This window comes from Dinoponera quadriceps, unplaced genomic scaffold (genome assembly GCF_001313825.1).
Source record: "Dinoponera quadriceps isolate SergipeBrazil2010 unplaced genomic scaffold, ASM131382v1 scaffold37, whole genome shotgun sequence".
NCBI lineage: Eukaryota > Metazoa > Arthropoda > Insecta > Hymenoptera > Formicidae > Dinoponera > Dinoponera quadriceps.
In genome coordinates, this window is record NW_014554446.1 from 1,257,938 (window position 1) to 1,281,178 (window position 23,241).

At 47.3% G+C, this 23,241-nt stretch overlaps 1 protein-coding gene across 2 annotated transcripts in view; it reads right to left on the reverse strand.

The window, feature by feature from the left end:
• LOC106750209 (nephrin-like) overlaps positions 1-23,241 on the reverse strand; it is a 207,696-nt gene that overhangs the window by 102,074 nt on the left and 82,381 nt on the right. For both annotated transcript variants that reach the window (XM_014630391.1, XM_014630381.1), the window contains exons 5-6: positions 18,849-18,959; positions 2,598-2,825 (exon numbers count right to left, since the gene is read on the reverse strand). In XM_014630391.1, coding sequence (XP_014485877.1) covers positions 2,598-2,825; positions 18,849-18,959 — 339 coding nt within the window. The remainder of the gene's footprint in view (positions 1-2,597; positions 2,826-18,848; positions 18,960-23,241) is intronic.

Sequence of the window (23,241 nt, forward strand, 5' to 3'; positions counted from 1 at the left end):
ATTAAGTCTCGGCTTCTACCTCGAGGTAGAAAATGTCATTTTTAATTATCAGAAGATAAATGGTTTCCGGGATAAAAGCACACGGCGTGCACGAAAAATTATATTTTGAAATTATTTTTACGTGTATACGAGCATGGCGCGAGCAATATATAATTCGATCAGCTTTGCGGTTTTTAAATTTTCGATCGTATAAGCGCGATATCACACGCGAATAACTGCGATCCCGTTTGTGCCCGAGTCGCGTCCATTTTCGATTGTCGGATCCGATAGAAATTATTTCGCACTGACCAATTAAAATAGACCCCCGCTGTCCTTTGACGGGCTGCCGATGGTCAATTAGCCGATGAGAAAATTGAAAGATTTTTCATTTCGTGCGCCTCCCGAATTCTCGTTTTTGTTTCGTCCTTTTTGTATTTTTGTATTTTTTTAATTCGTTTCCGTGAAACGCGCGGTATCACTCTCAGCCCAGCGAAATCTGATAAGCCAGAAATACGCTATCTCCCGCACGTCCGCTGCATTGTCCAACAACAACATAACGTACAAATTTTATTTTTTTCCATAACCGTGTATTCACCGCGCCGATACTTCTCGCAGTCTGTTAATCTTCGAACGAAAGAGAGCATAATTGATTCGCTCGTCGGATCGCCATCGTCCAAGTAGATAATATTGAGTAGTATCCCTGGCACAAAGCCTCGACGATCCGAACACGCGATGAAAGCGGCGAACGCGTGAAAGCATAAAGCTTAATTCTGCTATATTCAACGGAAGCCATTCGTTATGCCGGCGTGCAGCTTTCGCGTATAATTATGGCTCGTGTTACAATGTCGCGGGTGACCGACGAACTTTTCATTACGACTCCTCCTCCCCTCTCCACCACTCCTCGTCCCGCCCTTCTGGTAACACACGTGTCGTGAAATAATCGCGAACGTATTATACGCCTCAGGTCGTCGGCTTCGGCCGAAGGAAATAACTCGGAATCGCAATTTTCCCCGGCGCTCTCTCCACCGTTGTTTCCGGGGAAGCAGGAGTCTCGTCTGGCGACGAAAGGGGCGGTGCAGGGGGAGGCGCGTGGGATATTTCCTTTCTATCTCTGTTTTTCACGAAGATTGATCGAACGTTGCCGCGGCCGCGGCATGTTACCCGTGCGCGATTCGTCGCATTTCGGAGCGATTCCGGAAGTGGCGTTATTAATGACATCGTGGGGTTGATTGCTTTTCGGCGCGAGGGTACGACGCAGTCTCACTATGACCCTCTCGTCGAATCTCTCTCTCTCTCTCCCCTCACTCCTCTGTAATCGGTGAAAAATGTTTCAATTTCGTCTCGTCGAGAGTCCGCTTCCATTTTCGGCTGGGCCGGGAAAAAAAGAGAGACGGAGAGAGAGAAAGTGGGGGGAGAGAGAGAGAGAGAGAGAGAGAGAGAGACACACAAAGTTCCCAGTCGGACAAATCGGATCTCGCGTCGGTTAAATATTCGCTCTACCCTCTTTGCGGCGAGAAAATATTGATACCGATACACACAGGATATGCAGCAGGGAGGACGAGGGACGTGAGAGGGATGATGAAGAGAGGAGGGATAAAACGGGAACGACCGAAAGTATCGCGGTCCGCCGAAATTGACGGGCTTTTGCATATTCATAACGCAGAGGGTACCTTGTTCGGCGGTTATTCGCAAAATTTGAGACATTCCCAGGGAAAATGTTCGGAATTTTTTCGTACTTGCGTAATAGCCGAACGAGCGAGCGGGCGGGCAAGTGATTCGCAGTAGTTATTTTACGGACGAATCGAGAGTCTCTGGCGCATGAAAATCACGATGTGAGATTCCCCCTTTTATACTGGCGTGAATTGTGTACGAGCACGATGCTTCGATATACTACGGATGTTTGGCTGATTTCACGAACGTAAATATCCGAGGGACTTGCGTAATGACAAGCCGCCGCGTGAGACTCGATTAACTTGCGTGAATTTGTTATCTATTTAATCTCTTCGAGTGATAATGACTATACTTGAGTGAAAATATTGGCCACACGTGAAATTGTTATGCGATTGAAATTTCGAGCGACCTTCAAATTTCGTTTTAGCGTCAAAATAAGTTGCTCGAGATAGCATTAAAATTGAAACTGTAGAATCAAAGGTTCGAGAGAGAAGTGTTCAGTACCATCAGAGTAGGTTTCTATTAGTCCACAGACCATCTACGCAAGAACAACGAATTCTTGAGAGTATAAAAATAGCATTAAAAAATTTCGACCCGTCACGTAAAATGCTTAAATTTTACCAAGGAATAAAATCATATCGCGCCGAAGATTAACGTCATTTACTTCTCCGTGTTAATGTAATAGTCACGTTTCACTATCATCTGCGTTATCTTGCCGCTGGCATTTTTCCCATTTTTCCACAAAATGAAGAAGAATGCTCTTTTTGTGCTCGCGTTTCCGCGAATAAGGAAGCGACGACGTTTGTGGCCTGATAATTAGGATCACTTTCCGGAGTGACGAAAAAAAAAAAAAAACGGGAAAAATTATTTTCGCAAGGTAGGTCGGGCGCGACGCGCGATTCCGCGCGCCGTTCGCAATTAGCGTTAATTGGAATGAGTGTACTCACTGTTAAGCTCTATGATGACAGAGGTGCTAGGTGGCAGTGCTAATTGTGTGTTATTCGCTCGGCAGGACAGCTTGGCGTGATGGTGCCTCCTCGTGAGCGCCTTCACAGTCACGTTGCTGATGGTTACGACGTTGGCCTCGCTATTCGGTCCTCGAGTCTCCCGAATCTCGGTGGGCGCGTGAATGTTCTGCGACTCCAGATACCACGAGACCTGCGGCCGAGGTTTGCCTGCGTGGACAAAATGGAGATGCGATGAAAAAAAGCGAAAAAAAAGTGAAACGGAGTCAGATACGCGCACTGAATTAATTTTACGTTCAGCATCGCGAATATCGTGGCGTTGATCGACGAGCGAACGAGGCGAAACTCCGGAAAATATGCCGCAAAGAATTGCTGGATTGCGTAAGTATCGCGTCATACACGAAAATTTAACAGGCAACATCGATCTTCGTTTTAAATAAATATATACGGAAAAGAGAGATTTACGCTAGCAGCTGAAAGCCTCGCTGGCTAAAATTAATGAATCTGTTTCGTGAAGTTAAACCTATCTTCGGATGGTTTGCTGCGATAGCGAAGATAATATCTATAAAGTTTGTTCCATCTGTGAGCAGATTGCCAATCGCTTCTACCACACAATTTTCTTCCAACACAAGCCAATCTGCTTAATTATACATTGAGAAAAACATTTCTGCTATTTATAGTTACAATCATGTAAGTAAAATCATTTTCCTAAAAAGTCTTATTATAGTGATAGTGAATCTTATATAAATATATCTATATGAATAATTTTACATGAATATTGCTACTATTACTATTTATTGAATTAAAACCAAAAAAAGATGTAGTTGAGGCTGAAAATAACTACACGAAAAAAATAATTCCATTAAAATAACTGAATTTTTTGTTGTCCAGAAACCAGATGAAAACTCGGTTGGAGAAACAGAAAAATCCCTGATGGAGATTTCCATCACTCAGTCAGTTGTTTTCCACCAAGTTTTTTGCAGCTGAGTGTTCACATACGGAGAAAAATAATTTGCTAACATAAAAAATTTTATGCTGCCGCAGCAAGATCTGTCAGTTACTACGTGGATAACAAAAAGATTTTTAAGGGTACTAATTGCTTTTCGTTGAATTATTATGCTGAATCTACAAATTAGTAAATATAGATGAACACTATTTTGTTTTAATAATAAACCAACGTATCCTAAGGACATATTTATTCAGCAGAATTTTTCTATCTTAGCAACAAAACTGTTTCCGTTTTAATTACAAATAATTTACTAATTTGGTTATGTTAATTAAATGTTATCGCTGATACGGTGAATAAAATTACAGTAGTAATAATGTGTGTGTGTGTGTGTGTGTGCGTGCGTGTGCGCGCGCGTGTGTGTGTGTGTGGTTACGCTACAACAGCAATATTATTTTTCTCCGTGCACGAATGTTCTTCAGTCGCAGTAACAGAGATATTATTTCTTCACCGACTTCTCATTTCTTGTTATCAAGTTTTCGTCTGGTCCTTTTTCAATTACATGTTTCTGCAGAAACTGAATTTTCTTCCCGTGTAATTTTAGTGAGGTTTCTCTCAGTGTAACGTTAAATTTTAATCAGTGAGTTACATAGGATTCGCCGGATCAACAGATTCATTTCTGTCATGTGAGTGCTACGCACATAGGTATTCTCCGAGTTTAGTTGAAAAATATCTCATTCACGAGACGATTTAGTTGGAGAAATCGCCGAAAATTCTGATTGTCCGGCATGTATCCGTCGAAGAGTTTTCTCTATACCACCCGTCTCAAAGTTCACGGAGGAGGTGAGGAGAGGGGTCCAACTGGATGGAAGCTTCCGGGATTCGCCGGAATCTTTCGTTCGGCTCGTCGCACGACCGCTACGGTGATATCAGCTCAATATCGGGATTGAAAAGGACCTGGAAGCCGTGGGACATATCGGTGCCGGCAGGCCGACGCCTGTCGTTACTCCCCTGCCAATGAACCGGTAGACAGCGAGAGTAATTTGAGCGGTGCGTTCCAAGGGCCGGTGTCAGTGGATGTCGCCGTCAATCACGACGGGCGGTCGGCGAGCGGGCCTTGATTTCGGTCGAAACAATGGCGCGCTCGCATTCTCGAGTTTGCGTTTCTCGCTCGCGCTACCTGTGGCTCGTCGTTACCCGCGCTATGGTTAATTATAACATAAGCGAGTCCGATGGCGAGACGCACCGTTTTGTTACCACCGGAGACGACCGGTTGCCCGCGCGCTCGTGGACGCATCGAAGGCGTCGCGCCTTGATGATCGTGGTGGGTGCGATAATTCGCTTAATTAATTAGGAGAGAGTACACTCGCTGCGTCCGGGAACGTAAGGAAGCCGGCGAACTATTGGACGGCACGGTGTTGTCCGTCGTGGGACAGACAGTAATTGCGAATGGTAATTGTAAACCAGAAGGGACAATAAACCAACTCCGACAATGAAGGAGAGATCCGGGGCTCCGATTACATATTCGGAATTACTTTAAGACAATATTGCCCGTTATTCGCTCCAGATAGTCCCCCCTCTCTCTCTCCCCCTCTCTCTTTCTTCCTCTCCCTCTTTCTAGATGGTGCACGCTAATGTGGAAGTTATAATTAGAGATACTTGCCTCTCCTAACTTTTTGGGAGTGAATTTCACTAGTTTCCTGAAACTTGAAGGTCCTCGTACCGCGAACTTTCGGTTCTTTTAGATGAACTCGATTATATTCTCTTCTAATATTAGTTTCGAAACACACACACACACACACGCACACACCGTCAAAGTAGCGTAAAATTTCCGCGAGAGGTGATCTCATTAAATTCGACGCAATTGACACGCACGAGTTACGCGTGAGGCGTCTTGGCTCCAGAGACTTCTCGCAGCGCTGACGAACAAACCAGCCGTGCCGTCAAGCGCTGCTCGATATTAACGCGTTGTTGTCTACTAATCAACAGTTATTCCAGATGAAGCGTCTGCCTATTTAGCTCGTAGACAGCTGTCTGTTGTATCTGTCTACATAGATATCTATCTAATCGAAGACACGTCTATACATATATCGCGCATATATCTTGGCAGAAGCCACGATCGTTGACACTGATAGTTAGCTAGAACGGTAGTAATTAGAAGCGGCTATTTGCTCGCTTAGAGATCCACATTAATAATTCGGAACTGATCCTATTTGCATAGATAGTTCTTGGGAATGTAGCATCGGGCTCCACATGTTACGCATCTGATCAAAGGACCCGGTCGATCTTTCTCGCTTCGCAGTTCGTCTCGAAGAAGAAATTTCGGGCACTTTGATCGATGATCCTTTCCGGCCACGAATTGTTTCCCGAGCGTGAATTATTCGGCGACGCGTCAGAACGACCGTTCGTGCGGGCGCACAATTCTTAATCGCACGAGTGGGGCGGTTTCACGAGACGAGTTTAAATCTGTCCGGACGTTGTAACATAAATTAATTTATCAAACGCGGATTCTCTCTGCGAATGAGTGCAGCGCAACGAGCGCCGGATGAGCGGAAAGAAACAAACGGATAATCCTGTACGTACGCGTTATGGCGCGATACACGTATTATCTACAATCGCGTTAATTTCTCGGACACAATGCGCAGAAATCGCATTAATTTCCCCCGAGTACACACCCATTAAACAATAACCAGGAAATGAACAGGCTTCCCACCGCGAAATCGAAGCCAGCTCGTGCGTACAGGAAACGCGTCTGTTGCGTGCTGGATGACCCGAGGAGTGCTCCTAATTAATGCATGACGCCGCATCAAACGACGCGTACCTGTGTGTTGCTATGTACAACGTGCAAAAGCAATCGACGAACGATTTACGTGAATTGGTTGCTGGCAATGCGTTAAACCTGTTACACGAGAGAGAAAGTTCGAGATTCGAGTGAATAATTATTCCGATACTCCTTAGCACACTTTTATCGGAGTCAAATAACATTTGTTTGATCCGAGTAAATTACCCAAGTAAAATATTTCTTTGATCCAAGTAAAAATATACTTAATTCAGATAAAAATTTGCTAAGGACCATCGTGATAATTATTTACTTGAGTCCAGCACTTTTTTCCGTGTACGATACATCGTATGCGGCTGTCGCGTTGAGGGAAAAATATTTTGTACTTGTAACTATAATGATCAAAGGGGAAGAATTATAGTCAGGAGAATCATTTATCTCAATAAGTGTTACTATAATGTCAGTAATAATAACCTTATATGTTTGTTACTATTATTATTTTTCCGATAAAAACCGATAAAACGGATTTAGGAGGGAGTTATTTCCCGCAAACGCGACGTAACAACAATAATAATGAGGCGGGAGTCGCGAGCGCTCGCTTTCGCATTCTTCCCGTCGCCGACCGCGGGAAAGACGAGCCATTGTCGTCTAGGAAAAAAAGGAGCGGGGCGCGATAATAAGCATTCGTTAAGTTCTATACTATAATTAATTCCGCCATCGAGACCACCGTTTCTATTGTTCCCGCCGGGATAATTCCTTGCCGTCCCGCGGGATACAAATATATCCCGGCGGCTGGGTATCTCGGCTTTTCCCCTCGCGTTTCCCAGCGACCGCGCTTTAGAGCGCGGCTCATAGTCGTAATATATGAAACACTGCGCATATACAGTGTGGCCGTAAATTCTTTCCCGAGAAGGGAGATATCGAAACGCCGATAGTTTCGTGAATTACGGGCGATCGAACGTCGGGCCACTCACGAATTAAATTCCGAACCTTCGTGTTTTTTAGCGTCTTCGGTTCTTCATTCATTCGTCCGATCCTGAACGTTCATCACGCGAGATCGGAATTTCAATTCGTAGCTACGCGAGCTGCGAGAGCACATGTGAATTTAAGAACACCATCCTGGATAACTCCGACCGGCATTTATGTGTGCCGAATAATAAAGCAGCGAAGAGGGGTTATTACGATCATTATGACTTCTGCGCGGCGGAATGCGCACGTTCCAGAAAATCCTCCGTATTAAAAGTCGCCGCTAACTAAGGTCGTTACCGTGTCGTTGCTTGTCGCGACACCGTCGCAACGTTATTTTCATAACGTTACGCTCTTTTAAACACCATTACCGCACTCGAAATCGCCGTCGTCGCAGTCCGCCCTCATTCGCACTCGTTAAGAAGCGCCGAGTAACGAAACAGTGCACTACGGATTCGCGCATACTACGGATACTTCGAAACCGCGAATGTGCATTTCCTTTTATATCCGGCTTCGGCGATATTCGCGGCGATCATACTCGCGCGACGCCGCGCGGTAGGTTCGAGGGAATAGCAAGCAGCGCAATCGCGTACAAAGTTGTTGCAAATCGTTGCGCGAAACCGCGTTAGCGCGGAAGGTTACGCGGTGAAGGGCATTAGACAGTGGGATCGATAAACAAATAATCCTATAATAGACTATCAATTCGATAACACGATAGTCCAGCGAAATTTCCGTGTTTTTTATTTTTTTTTTCTCTTTTTACCGATACCGGAGCGCACGCGCGCGCGCGGCGGACGTAAATTGAGCATTAAAGTCGATAACCGCAAAATATCATAAACGTCATGCGTCACAAGGTCAGTGACTCCGAGGTCTCACTTGGCGCAAAATGCGATGAGCATCCTACCGAAATTTTGAAGACACTTATTTATTTACTTTTCATTAGTAGCGCGCATAAAATATACACGTATTCCCTTCGGACGGTCGCACGCAGACGAAGGCGCGTAATTGGGATGCGCGAGATGCGCGACGCCCGAGTAGATAGGCGGATGGGAAACACGAGGGAATAAAAACGTCGACGAGAGAGGAGGAAGAGCGAGCGAGCGATGGGGTACGGTTATGGCTGGCGGTGTCGTGTTAAAACAAACATTTCGCCCTGACCGACGCGCCGTGACGCTGTAAAATTGCATTCGATGCAACGGGAATACAGCCGACAATGCAGTAGCGGACAGCGGCCACGGTTCCAGCGCCGGAGAATGGTGGAAACAAGCCGCTAGAAACACAGTGTATTGTGCGGTAACAATACACGGCAAAATGAGCGGCCGGTTCGGCGCGGCGCGTCGAAGGATGCGCCGACGTAGACGGGGTTTAAAATGCACGTTCTGGCATTTATGGGACCGTGCTCGCTCGAAACACTGGCGAAGTCGGCTCAATTATTCTCAATAGTCGCGTTGAATCGGCGAGGACTAGAGGGGATGCACAAGAGCGCCGTGATTGCGGAAGAAACTCGCGGCGGATCTTTCGTCTTCCTTCGTCTGCCTTGTTAAGGTAAGGGGATGAGGAGGGGGAGGGGGGGGGGAGGAGAGATCCTCTTGTTTCTATGACTTTCGAAGTCTTTATTTGTAAAGAAAGACTATGAATAGGGCATTTATTTACTCGGAGCGATTCTAATTGTCTTTCTGAAAATTGAGTTTTTCAATAACCGACCACTGTGCACGCCGTTGTTCCTCTCGCGGGATTTGCGGCCACGGTGAAATCTATATCCGCCGTGTAACCTATATTTCAAGAGCCGAAGTATCCCGTATATATGTATCGTTCGAATCTGATGAAAATTGACAAATAAATCGATAGAAAGAGAGTATGTATATGTATAGCTCGATATTATTTATAGAAATGTTTGATTTCAAAAGTAGGTGAATCAGAGAGACAGATAGAGAGAGAGATAGATAGATAAATAGATAGAGAGAGAGGGAGAGAGAGAGAGAGAGAGAGGAACAAAGTAAAACTCATATAATATGCGATAGAAAATATATGAGATGAAGAATAATTCATTGATAATATTCACGTTATTAACACGTTACGAGCCAAAAATGTGAATCGATGTTTTGAATCTTTAAAGCATTGAAGGAACGTCAATTCTGGTCATTTTTACTAGTGTTATTAGACGGCATTTTAATAAAGCATGAGTGTGGTACAACATTCAAGTGTTTCAGGATTAAAATGTGAGCTGAAAACTCTTCCGTGGAATTCTTGCACAATTAACGTCACACGGTCCGCGATATTTTAATAAATACTGAGACAGCAAATTAGAAGCTGATGTGGAATTACAGAATATAAGTTTACGCTGGTAGAATACAAAGTTTCCTCTTAAGAGGTAGCGTTTGCAGAATGCAAATCTGCGAGCATCATCGCGCTATAGTTTCTCCTCGGCGTATTCTCGCTCACAGTTTTGTTGATATTGAGAATTACAACCCAATGCGTTATAGCGCGGAGTTTGAATTTCCGCAAGATACACTGCGCGAAATTCGTAGCCCGACCGTTTCTACCTCAAAGCGATGCGAAAGAAGCAATACTACCGCTAAGAATCGCAAATATGGGAATACGAGTTCAACGGTGCGAGAGTTATTGCCGTATAACACTCGCGGCGCTCGTAACGCGCGCAAAATGGACGGTATTAACGGTCGATTTATTTACAAGCGTTCCGTCGTGTCGTCTCTGCGTGCTACCGCGATAATTTCGCGAGGACACCGGATATAAATTACTTTCCCGCGATGGAAATAAAAATCTCTCTAAAGACTTCCTTTTCAACGAGGTGCTACCGTACACTCCAAGATTTTATATTTAACGTTTGCGCAAGCCGTATAAAATGGAATATATTAATGTAACATTTATCTGTAGAGGACGTTTCAGAATTATAAGTGACGATTGCAGTCTGGCTGAAATGAACTCGCAAGAATGAATAAAAGTCTCGAAGAGCCAGATCATTTCTGAAATACTCAGTTTTCTATATGTACGAAAAATTTTACTGGCCGAATGAAAATCTGAACATCGAAAAAGCGAGGAATTCGGCTGTGTCTATAGAAACTTTTCTCGTTTGTTTGTGCAAATTTTGTTAGCAAGTTAAGTCTTCACTTATAAAATCACAAGGTTTTGTCAATTTATGTTCTGCTATTTCGGCGACGGTATGAACACGGCCGAATGGTATGATAACCATGAAACCTTTCGGGAGATCGACAAACTTTGTCTCGAGTCCTTAAATAACGTCTTTCGCGGCGGAAATATCTTCTACATCCCGCTATCACAGGACTAACGACTGAGGCGACGCCACGAGGTCGGGCGGGTCAGCTCGTACGGGACGGCATGCATTTTGCAGGATTTTATGTCACAATAAAATAAATTAAAGCCCATCGCTGCCTGTGCTATCCTCTCGTGTACCGAGCGAACCAAGAACGTTCCGCGCTACAGGCCGTCTCAAAATTAAACGTGCAACATTTAAAATGCGCCCGTGAAAACGGCACACCACCGAGATGCTCACTGACGACTCTGAGATCCGAGACTCTTCATTTAACCACGGTTAATCAATAAAGGCTGTATAATTAAAATCCGTTGCCCATTGACAGGCGTCTGAAATTAGACACGTGTGCATAATAACGTACCTCCCACGGATCCCAAAGATCTCCCGCGGAAGACTCAACGTTAACGTGAGACGACCGTCGGACAGTCGCATCCGGGAGACTGAAAGCTCTGCGAAAATGTAACTCTTGACGCGCGTCAATCGATACGCTTCATCCGCTCGGTATTCTCCGCGAAAAAAAATGGCACGCGTATCAGCACCGGACGGTGGGTGTAGCGGCGCTTTTGAAACGCCGTATACAAAGCCAGCGGAAAGTTTCGCTTTGCATATGCAGCCCGGTGTGTACGGTAAACAGGGACGCGTCACGTCGGATTTTATCCCGCGCCATGTCCTCTCGGGCTGTCCGTCGCGTTTTGTGTCCGACTCGGTTTCGCGTTTCATTCTTGCTTACTTGCTTGCTTGCTTGCTGCTCGCTCGCTCGCTCGCTCGCTCGCGATCTCTGCAGGCGCTTGTTGCGTGTGTCGTAAAGTGCCGCGTTCGGGCCGGTCGAAGTGTCGGAAGTGCATTGTGCGAGACGGACGTGTCGGTCCGTGCCGTTGCAGCTTCTCCGTCCGGCTGCTTCGACGGTTTGAAATGCGAAAAAGAGAAATAAAAATGTTCGCATTTGCATCGCATATACGCGGATCCGTCCAGTCGTTAGTACGTCGCGCTCTGCGTTTGTTACGGACGAGCTCGTTAATAATTTTTACATAATTATCACATGCCACGGCGGTCGTTGCCCGCGTGGACGTGCGGATCGCACGGCGCTGACCTGGCAAGCGACGAGAACTCGCGAATTCGGGAAGTACACGTGGACAAACAGGTACGAGTGGTCTTGATTCGTAAAACGATTAGGTCTCTCATCGTCGTCCGCTGCAACATACCACTTCTTTCGGCTCTACGTTGTTTTTCGTGTTCCATCTTCCCTTCCGGATACGTTTCTCTTCGCGAACTGTAACAAGCGGCAATCCCCTTCTTGCCAGTAGCTCCTTGTTCGCGTCTAAGGACGGTGACATTAAGGAAGACGGAAGGCGATTTACGTCAGTATAGAGTACTACAAACATATCTACCAGACGGGCCAAATTGCCGCCCATTGTTGCAGCGCAACTCAAGACGCTTATTTCAAACAATAATCCGCCATTGTGTGAAGACGCTTTTTGCATGAAATTTTCTTCAAACTGATTATCACGCATTTGTCGATACGCCAGATACGAGAGTGCAAAAGTATAGCTTGGCCGATTCAGTATATCCAATAATGTATCTGGAATTGCTGGTTGAAATTGATTATTAAAACTAAGCACATTTGCTCAGAGAACTTGTAAGGAAAACAGAATCATGCAGCATTTACTCTGGACGAGCGAAAAAAAATATTTCTGCTCGTTTTACGGAGATCTGCACGGAGAAAAATAATTTTGCAGTCGTAGCGAAATCATCGTTATCGAATCACTCGTAATTAAAGCAAAAACAGTTTCGTGAACAGGATAAAAAATTCTGCTGAGTGAACATGTTCTTAGGACACATTAATTTGCTGTTATTAAAATAATGTTTCCTTAAATTTACCAACTTGTTCTTACAGCAAAATAATTTGTGGTTTCAGCAAAATAATCCAGCCAGTAGCAATTAGTACTCTTAACCCATTAACTGTCAAATTTTTTTTTGAAATTTTTGGCCGGATGAGTTATATATATGCACAAAAAGTTGCGTAACAGTATAATTATATTCAAATTTTGTTTTGAGCCCCAAATGGGGATCGTGGCAGCTAACGGGTTAATAAATCGTTTCGCTGTCTACATAGTAACTGACAAATTTTGCTGCGAGGGTATAAAATTTGTTGTGCCAACAAATTACTTTCTTTTTCGCGTGATTACCGTAAAATAGAAAATTGATTGTCATTAATTTAGGCTGTGGATTCGCCAAGCTACGGGGGATATTCTCACTACACGAGAGTACGATCGAAGCATCGAGTCCGATCCGGTGTGAAAGAAGAATCAATTGCTCGGCAGACTCGTAGCCGCAAAATTAGTTCAACGCCGCGTCGTTAGAAACAGTTAAGCTGTATTAACAACCTAATCCCGCGTATCGCACGGCCCATGTATCGACGTTCGGCAAATAGTAATGGGGCGCGGAATGAGGGGACCGCACCGGTGCGAATTGGTACACGACGCGCTTCAGGTCTATCATACATCCATTTTGGTTTATCCAGAGAGACATCCTCGGGGACAACTAAGTAACGATTATCCGGGGCAGCGAGCAGCGGGTAACATCCGAGCCCGGGCCGCGCTACGTACCAGGCCCCCGACCGGCGAAAACGATGACTCGTTATCCCGAGAGTTCAGAGCTGCGAGTTACTACGCTTGCTAGGTGCAAGCTGCAGAGTGCTACGGCACTACTCGGTTGGACTACGCTAATCCAGCTCGCATTAATAGGGTCTTTATTTCCCGCTGACGATGCGCTCGTAGCTCGATAAACTGACTCGCCATGGTCCTCCTTCACCACCACCACCGCCGTCGTCGTCGTTGTGCTAAATCATATGCCGCGAGCACACCGCGATTACCAGCGAAGCGTGCAAGCCGCAACTCGCGAGGAACTTGCCGAGCTACGGCGAAATCAACGCGCCAGTGATAATGTTAAATCCTCCCCCTCCCCCTCTCTCCTTGCACTTCATTGGCGATCTTAACTCTTTCGTGTTCGACCGACAGCGTCAAGTCGCACAATGTCGCGATCTATATCGACGGAATTCCTCCCGGCCGCGACGAAACGCCGTTTCGTTCGATATCGACGGCGACTGAGTGCCGTTAATTCTATCGAAACGCGGGAAATTAATAGCCGCCGCTGCGCGGGAAGCGTCGGGACGCCGGAATTATTATTCGCGCGGAATACTTCGCGAACGCGATATATTTCAGTAATGACAATTTTGGTATTCCGCCGCGTTCCGCCGCGCTTTATTTCCTTTTATGAAAGGCCAACGGGCCAGGGGGAGACAGGGAGAGAGGAAGTGAGAGAGAGAGAGAGAAAACTCGGCACGGAGTGAGCGAGCTGAAATCTTGAATTAAGCCGCAAAAATATCCCGCGCTCTCTCCTTCGTGCCCTTTCTCCCCTCCGCTCTTAATACGTGCACGGACTACCGCTGGCAACGCAACAGCGGAGCGGCGCGTTATGAAATTGGTGTGGATGTACTTCGCCGGCGCAGGTGTTAAATTGCACGTCGGGGCAACCGAATGGGATACGCTCTTTGCGATTTTGTCGGTTTCCGGACGAGAAAGCTTTCCGTGGCGTCTGCGAAAAAGGCGGGCGTAATTATAGCGCGCATTGACCCGACGGAGGATGTGAGAGAGGGAGGGGGGAAGGGGGGGGAGGAGAAGGGAAATAAAGTCGCGAAGGTGCAGTGTGGGGATCAGTTGTTTGGCCGAACGTTTGCACGCGTATTTCAAACCTACGCGCGCACGTTTGTTCAGACGCGAATTTATGGAGCCGACGTCACGCGCTTCCGGTATCAATGCGACTCTGCAGAGAGAGAGAGAGAGAGAGCTGCACACTGCGGCCTGGAACGTCGTAATCTAAGATGAGAGGACGAGAAAAATAGAAAGAAGGAAAAGGAAGATACAATGATGCGATACGTAATATAACCGCGCTGTATATCGAGAGAAAAGCCGAAAGAGCACGGCGGATGCGATCGGGGATCTCGTTAGATCGTTTCCGCCATCGCCGCTTATAGCCCGGCTGTGTAAGCGAAGCGAGGAAAAGAAACAGGTCGCGCGACTAAAAGTCTGGAAACGCGGCAAAGTTCGCGAGGGAGTAACGAGCGGAAAAGTCGTGCAAACAAGTGGTGCTCTGGATTTCCCGGTGAATGAGAAATACGAGCAATCAGCTGTTCCCGAAGAGATCGGAGGGCGCGCGAGAGTTTCCCTCGGAGAGAGGGAGGCAGGGAAAAGGGCAGGGAAATACAAATGCGCCGAAAGTTCGCTCGTCGGATCTTCCGCTTGACGTCGCAGTGGCGGCGGCGGCGGCTCTTCTTACTACTTCGCCCGCGCCGCCGCCACCGCTAGCAGCGTCTCGAGAGTCGACGGCTTTCCGTCCCGAAGTCATCAGCTACCTGTATGCGCGCGAAAAACTCCCGAAGCAAGTCGAGCGAGGCGAGGTGCGCTCTCGTTTCGTTCTCGTGTGACAAATCACCTGTCCCGAGGAGCGCGTTTCCGCTTGACGCCGAAGCGCGGCGAAAGGTGAAATTGCAGCGAGCGCAAAAACGCGTCGCGCGCGCACGGGGCCAGCCGGGGAATTGTGTGCTATCTCTCGGTGAATTTCGCCCGCGAAGCAATTCGCGGCTCCTCTCGCCCGGGTGAAAGCAGTTTACGAAATTACGCTCCGTTTACTTAGCACCGATAAGTTATCCGCGACGGCCGATGACAATACCGAGAAAATACTGCTTAATCTTTCCATAAATCGCGAGCATGCGCGCGTCGATAATTGAAAAATACTTAATGCCGGTGAGAATGGTCTCGTACGACACGGTTCTTCATGAAAACTTGAAAATGTTTCCGCAACGGAAGTGTCGTGCAGTAGGTTATTATTTATGACGGCTTTTCAGTTTTCGACATATCTCAAATTAAAATCCTATTAAGGCATTTGAAAACGGTCGAAGGAAATAATTTTGTTTTCCATCCGGTCGTCCGAAGTTCAATTCGCGGCAAACTCCCGCTTTTCCGATCAGAAATTATTAATGCCTCGACGCTTTCTCGTTAAAAACCCGATCGTTTAACTTTCACGAAGAATAATGCTATGTAAATAGTTTAACACTCTGTATAGACATTATGTGTATTACGCCGTTAATATTTTCAGTTCTAAATGATATCTCTCCATTGTCAACATGGAGCTGTCCATCGGCTTCGCGGAGTTGAAGACGGTATTCCGAGAAAATCCTCGTCCGCATCCACGGCGAAAAAACGTTTCTCAAAGGGAAGCTGAATGAACCGCGGAATACTCTGGCGCAGATAGATACTCCCGCGGTCTCTCAGGAATCCTCAACAAGGCGCAACAATAGGAACGTAATAATAAATAGGGTCATATGGAAACGCAACAATGGTAGCGTAACAATAAATAGAACGTGATAGAAAGACAGGAATGAGCTAGGACGTGTAATAATTTCAAATCATCGGCATGCGAGACGCGAGTGGAATCGTTCGTGCTGAAAATTTCGTGAAAAATATTGCGTCACTTGGAGTCAACTCGTCGATTCTCTGAACACTCTCGCATCGGGATGTGCTATACGCGAACGATCTCTCTCGTTAATATCGAATTACAATATCGACATGATGAAAAAAAAAAACGGTACTCATCTTCACATCAAATAATTGATTAGGTTCAGCAAATTCCGTGCTTGCCGGGACAAACTTCATTTTTGCTCAACCGAGCAAATTTGATTGTGCGAATTACGGCTATAGACTGGATATAAACTGAAGAAGAAAAAACCTCCAGTTTCGACAGTAGTGAATTTTCACTTCGTGTTGTATCACCCGATCGAAAATAGTCCAAAATTGGAGAAACGGCCGTGGAGAGACAGCAGTTTACATTCGTACGAGCGATATCCTCCGACGTCGAATTTCACTCGCCCGGAGTGTCTCTACTCGCGAGGTCACGTGAACACGCGAGCGCGCTAGCTCGCAATCAAAATTATATCGCTCAGATTCTCCGGTTACAGGAGCCTAATGAACATTTCAACAGACGCCAGCTGACGCCGCGGAGGTGAGCTATTAATTATTTATCTGGCGTTTGTTGAAATTCAATAGCATCGACGAAATACGGCTCTCGCGCGACGCGCCGCGCTACAGTCGACTCGCGCGGAAGGCATCGAACATTCTCAGGAAATGAAACTTAGTTCGAAACAATTCGCAATCCTCGCGATGGAATCGCGAGAGGGCGGATGGGGTAGGTCGTGGCTCGTGTTAAACTGGAAATAGTGGCCCGGCAATGTCTGCGGAGATTGGCACGGATCCAACGGATTCACATCGCGCTCTACACGACGAAATCCGAAGTCAACTATACGTTAATCTTCTGCCAGCGTGCGCTTTTCATTTTCCACCTCTGTCTCTTTCTCCCTCTCCTGGACTCTTCGAAAGAGATTCATCTCCGCTTTCATCGACTGTTTCGTATTTTTATCAGCCGGTATCCTCCTCATCGTCGCGGCGACGCTCCGCGGGATTTAGGAAGAAAGGCGTACGAAACTCGGACAATTTTTCCCGGAAATTTTAACTCGAACTTCAAATTTCTACCGTGGCAGGAGAAAGAGAAAAAGAACCTTCCTAACTCAGTCCGTTTTGCGTTCGCCGGCTGGGGAAAGTAATAAATTGTTAATCGGATACTTTTTGGGAAAGTTGTTCGTAAACAAAGGCGTATCGCTCGGAGCTGAAAGTCTCTATAAATTTCTGAATCAAATTTGGCGGCCTTTCAAGAAGTTGATTACACGACAACTGTGCGAACGGCGAACTGCGCGAGGTCACTTCCGTCCTCCTCTGCTTCTTGATTCTTCTTGGAAACCAAAGTTTTCGTCCCCTCCTTCTAACATTTACCATTTCCGCGGAGCGTTAATACAGAATGAAACAAAAGTGTTCTTACTCCATGGATTTTTCATCGTGAGGAAGCGGGAGAAGAAGGGTTGAAACGTGTCGCTCGTCCGAAAATTTTCGCGCGACGTATCTCCGGCAAGAAATGGTCGCGGAATTTAATCCTTCGAGGTAGAGCGCGCTCGCTCCGAAACTACGGAAAATGTTCAGGGATCTTCGAAACGAGGCGGAAGCGTCGTTCCACCGAGTGCCTCCATGAAACTTCTGCGCGCGCGTTCCCGACGAGATCGATTTAACATTCAGATTTCGCGACCGGCGCGAAATGTTCGCGGAAAAATGCCGAGTGCGGGAGTACGGTCGTCCGAACGCGATTATTTCGCATAAACCGGCCGACTCGAGAGGATTACAGGTCGCCGAGAGGATTAAAGGCGCGATGATCGCGACCGGGCGGCGAGAAGTTTCAACCGTGCATCCGCTCGCGCAATCGCGGCGATAATTTATTTCCGACGAGGACGACGGAAGCGGGGCCACGATTTCTGGCGAGTGCGTCGGAACGGTGGCAGTTTCGGGGGATCGAAATTGGCGTAGGTCCAGGGTGGATTCGCCGCGCGACACCGACGCCCAGCGTCGTCGTTTCAGTGCCTACGAAAAAGCGAGCGGACTCTTTTAAGCTCCTCCGCTCTCCACGGTCTACGGCCATCACGATCCATCTCCGCTCCTGCCCGCGGGCGTCCTCGAGTGCGTTGTGTCGAGGACTCTAAATGGAATTGGCAGCGCGCCAGTGAATACCCGCGCTTCGGCGAAATGGGATTTTTCGTTCGGCACGCACGAGATACGTTTACGCCTCTCGTCGTTTCCTCCGAGCGATTCGCGCGCGAGATCGTTTGTTCGCGAGACGATTTTCTCGTCCCGAGGCGGGCACTCGAGTCTCGCGAGCCGATCGAAAACGCGAGGTGTTCTCCGTCGATCTTTCTCTCTTTCTCTCTTTTGCGTTTGGTGGGTGGAATCTGTGTACGTGGCCAATTCAAAAAGTCTACGCGGGAAAACAATTAGTATCAGTTCAAGACTCACATTCTCATATATAAGCAAAAATTGTCGTAAATTCTCTTCCTGTGACCAATGAAAGCCTTCATTTCCAAATGAACTTAATACGGCCTCAAATTCACTCTCCAAATATCTCAAAATGAGGGAGAAATTTTGTTGAAAACAAGTCACTTTGATTTTTGCGAAAGTTTGGCTATTTTAATTTTCAAGAGAAAAATTTTGAGAATAAGATCAGACTGGATAGTGGACTTAATATATATATTTATTGAGGTGTCTCGGGGCAAGTGTGAAAGGCGAATCAAATTGTTGACGTGTCACAGCCGACACTTACCGCCGTGCACCTCGCACACCAGGAACAAGTCGGCTCCCTCCGGATAAGCCTCGAGGAGTTTGCTCATGTCTCGCCTCTTCGCGTCATAGATTATCGGCTTCGCCGGTGGCACTGCAAGCAGAAAACGAAGATACATGAGGGCGATATGCATGTTTTCCAGCTGTCGAGGATCGAAGCCGCTGTAAATTCGTGTGATAACGGACGGCTTATTTTCATAACGTTTCCACTAATATAACGAAACGTGTTACACCGCATTTTTGATATCACAAATCCATTTGTAATATGCGCAGAATTAATTAACACATTTAATAAATATAACGAACATCAATATTTAATAAACACCACATTTAACGTCATAAATATAATATAAATAAAACGGAGAAACGGAAACGTAATCTCTAAAATAAATATTTAATTCCCGACGTGCCGCGCTTCCATTCCGCGACAGCTCGTACGTATTTATTTTTCCTCATTAATCGCCAACGGAACAAAACACTTTTACACGGGAGGGAAACGCATTTCAGCCTCTGTACATAGCCCCGAGCTGCTGTAATGGGCGGAACGAGGACCGGCGAGGAAAGAGAGAGGAGCGGATGACGTAGAGTCTTCACCTGACTGACGTCGCCAGACTCGCCGGTTCACTTTCATCACCCGGCCGATCTGCGATACAGCCGAGGTAAACGCAAACAAGCCGACGCGAAAGTCTCGTCCCCGATATGTCGCCCGGATGTTGGATGGAAATTGCCTTCGGCTATTGTCGCAACGACGCCACTCGACCTGCGCGCGCGCCATTCATTCATGCATCCTCTCTTCCCTTCGTACGAGCGCGGTAAAAGCGAGAAAAGATCGCGCGAAGCCGCGCAGGGAGCTTTCGCGGGAAGGCAAACTCGATAAGCGAGCTCGATAAGTGCAGGACCGATTTCGACGGCGAAATATGCGATGCGTTGCGGAGGGTTTACTCGGCACCGAGGCGACACGTGCGCGAATATCGCACGTTCTCTCTGTCTTCCTCTCTCCCTCTTTCACCCTCTTGATCGCGACCATCTGCGACGGTGGTTGTGAGCCACGCAAGGATTGACTTTGCTCCGAGACGCTGACGCTGGCGCGAGTCGGAAGCCCGCAGAAGTGTTTATGTGCGCGCCGATATTTCCGGGACGTGTTTCGCAAATGCAAACTGCGAAGGTATCGTTGACTTGCGTTTGAAGCTAAGAAGCTAGTATGTGATGAAGGATACGAGAATGAGAACACCGCGTGATTAACGTATCAAAGGCGAATCTTCGTCACGTCGCCGCTCGTGTCTACTTTCTACGATCAGTTGGAAGTAAAGACTCCCTTTTTTGGTTTCGGTACACTGTGAGAGGCCACGAGGCTTTATCGAAGGAGAATAATTAATTCTTAATCCTTTAATCATTCAATTTTAGTCTCTTACGTTCGACGAATTGAAAAAAAAGCACACTCGAATTTATGCTGCAATTTTAGACAAAATCGTAAGACTCGTAACTTATTTCCGTAAGACTTTGTAAGAACTTATTATTGAAATTGTAATTCTATACATATCGTAAGACATGCGATCACTCACAATCACTCAAATATCTACGATTTCTTGTAAATTTTACGGCCAGCAAATATCCGTCTGCAAGTCGTAAGTATTATGAAAAACCTCTTAATAACTGTCAAAAAATTCGTGAGTTACGATTTTACGTTATATTCATATATTTGCTTAGAATCGCAGCATTAGTTTGTTATGATTTTTACGATCGTCATCATCGCCGTGAAACGAGCCAATTAAAAGCAGCCAATTAAAAGCAGCTCGGCTCATTAGGGCCTCTCGTCGCACGTACATGAAGAGATATCGCACTCGTGGATCGAGGCGATTAAATTAGCGCGACGTGGGGAAAGAATTCGATAATCGGCGGCCGAATAATTGCCGCCTCTCCGGCGCGCGATACGATCGCCGTGCCCGAGGAATCGATACGCCGAGGAGCACGAGTTTCCCGGCTCGCGGAGAAGTTCTCCGTAGGAACGTCGTGGCACCCACGGGATTCCGCAGACGGACGTCGTAATCTCGACGGAGATTACACCGAGGGCGGCGCAGAACCGACGCGAGGCGACGCTTTAGTGGCGCTAATACCCGGCATTCACGGTCTTTTATAGCGGCGTTTATCCCTCGGAAAGATATCCGTCGGTGGTCCCGAGACGTCGTCGGCTCTCCCAACGTTCGCCATTGTTACGCTGACAATCGACTCCGCTCGCGAGAAAAAGCCGAGAGACGAAGCTCGCCGTTGCGCGGACGTGAGTCGCGTCTAATCCGAAACGCTCGCTCTCCTTCTCTCGCCATCTTCCACCGGCGATTCTCTTCCCGAAATATCTTCGTCGCATTCTCTATTTCACGACCTTATCGCCTCGCGTTCATTATTTAACAGAGTTTTTCCCCGCCGAGTCTCCGAAATTCGACATTTCGATTCTTCAGCTGGCCGGCCGACCGCAGTGTTTCCCCATCGGTCGTTACGAAGCTACGCTAATAATTGAGCAATAAAACGAACGAGCGAACGAGCGGGCAAGCAAAGTGACGCTTCTCGTATTGCCTGTAATTAACTTTTATATATCAGCAATTAATAATCCATCGCGCATTACACCGGGTCTCGTCATATTTTGCAACACTGTCCGGCTGGTATCATGGTGTAAAACCGGTATCAGTATTAATTAGCAATAACTTCGCGCTAGCTTTCTATGGTTAATTACGAAATAAATTGCTGTCACGGATACTAATCTCATGAATATTCAGACGAGCGATGCGCTATATAGTCCATACGATATTATCATATTATTATTATTCTAATGCGCACATATTATCGACATAATCGACCGATTATAAGCCGACCGATCAAAGAAGGGACTCCGATCGTCGTCAGGATACCGTCGACGGAAGCAGCGCGGAAGCAGCCGGGGGTACCTATCGCAGAGCGGCGAATTTTTTTCTTCTCACGCCCTCCGGAACATGCGTCTCTGCCCCTCGGGGAGAAGAGCGCTCGTTAATCTTTCATTCACCCTCCGGTCGAGTTTTACATATTTATTGCCGTCTCCGTATGCACAGCTGTTTTGCTATTCGGTCCGTTACGTCGTCGAGCTCGCGGCATCGACAACCCCCTCCTCGCTTGTTTCGAAACCAAAATCCAAAGTCGTACAAGCTGCTCAGTACAAAGCCGAGCCGAGGGAGACCCGGTACGATCCCTCTCATCCCCGTTCACCGGTCCTCCACTCCGCCCTCGTCGGTTTCTGGATATGATTCGCGGGATTCTCGCGTGTCTTCCGCGGGGAGAAGCGCTGAATCGTCGTGGTGGCTCACGTAGGTGGAGGGTAAGCCGCCGATCCGCACCCGCGAATCCCATACCAACCGGGTCTCCCGCGGAATTTCATGCGGAGGATGGGTTAGGGGGAGGGAGAGAGAGAGAGAGAGAGACAACGAAACTGCGCTAGGTTAACGTATGCATGCCTCGGCGCAGCTTTCGGCAGGAACTTTTCCAGAAATTCCGCTATGTACGGAGCGGAAGAGGAGCCGCGGGAATACGCCGCTGTCTTGTCGCTGTCGGCGGCCGGTTATAAACGAGAGGCATGAGATGACACGGTCCGAGAGTGCTACTTGCTAGTTTCTCGCTTCTTTCCTTCCTTTTTCCCTCCTTTTTACGACGACTACAGCGAACGGTTATTACTTCCGATTACTACTTCCGAGGGCCATGAGAAATCTGCGGAATAAAAGTAAAGACGCGGCTAAGGGGGGAGCTGTTTTATTAGACGAGGAAGCGGCTGAAAAATCGGTGAGTCGGGAAATCAACAGGCCGCTGGCCTGTTTCGCGCTGAGAGGAGGCTCGCGAGGCCGGGCGGTGAAATTCGAGAAGAATTCGCCCGATGGGCGTACAAACCTGCCGCGTCTACAAGGGCTGGCGCGCGGAGAACAAGATGAGGATCGATGAGTGAGCTTCCGGCCCACGGGACCGAAAATCTCACCGGGCGCGCGGCGCGCTTCCAACGACAACGTGTAAACCGTTCGGCCGGCAACACAATAGCGGGCCGGAGGTCCGACGGACCGAGGAAAATATATTGCTAATAGGGTTTGCAACACGGCCCGTTAGTCGAGAGTAATGCCTTACCACGGTGGCACACGTTAAGCTCGTTTAACGAACCACCCCGCCTAGGTCTCGCTCTCTCGCGCTCTATCCTGCTCTCTCTCTCTCTCTCTCTCTTTCTTCCTCACTCGTTCTCCCGCTCGTCCGCCGCCACCTTTCGTCTTTTTTGCTCGTCTACTCTCCCGCGTTCGTGCTTCCGTGGACGTCGATTAGATTTATGGACTTCCATCGTGTGTCACGCACTCGCTCTCTCCCCCCCCCCCCCCCCC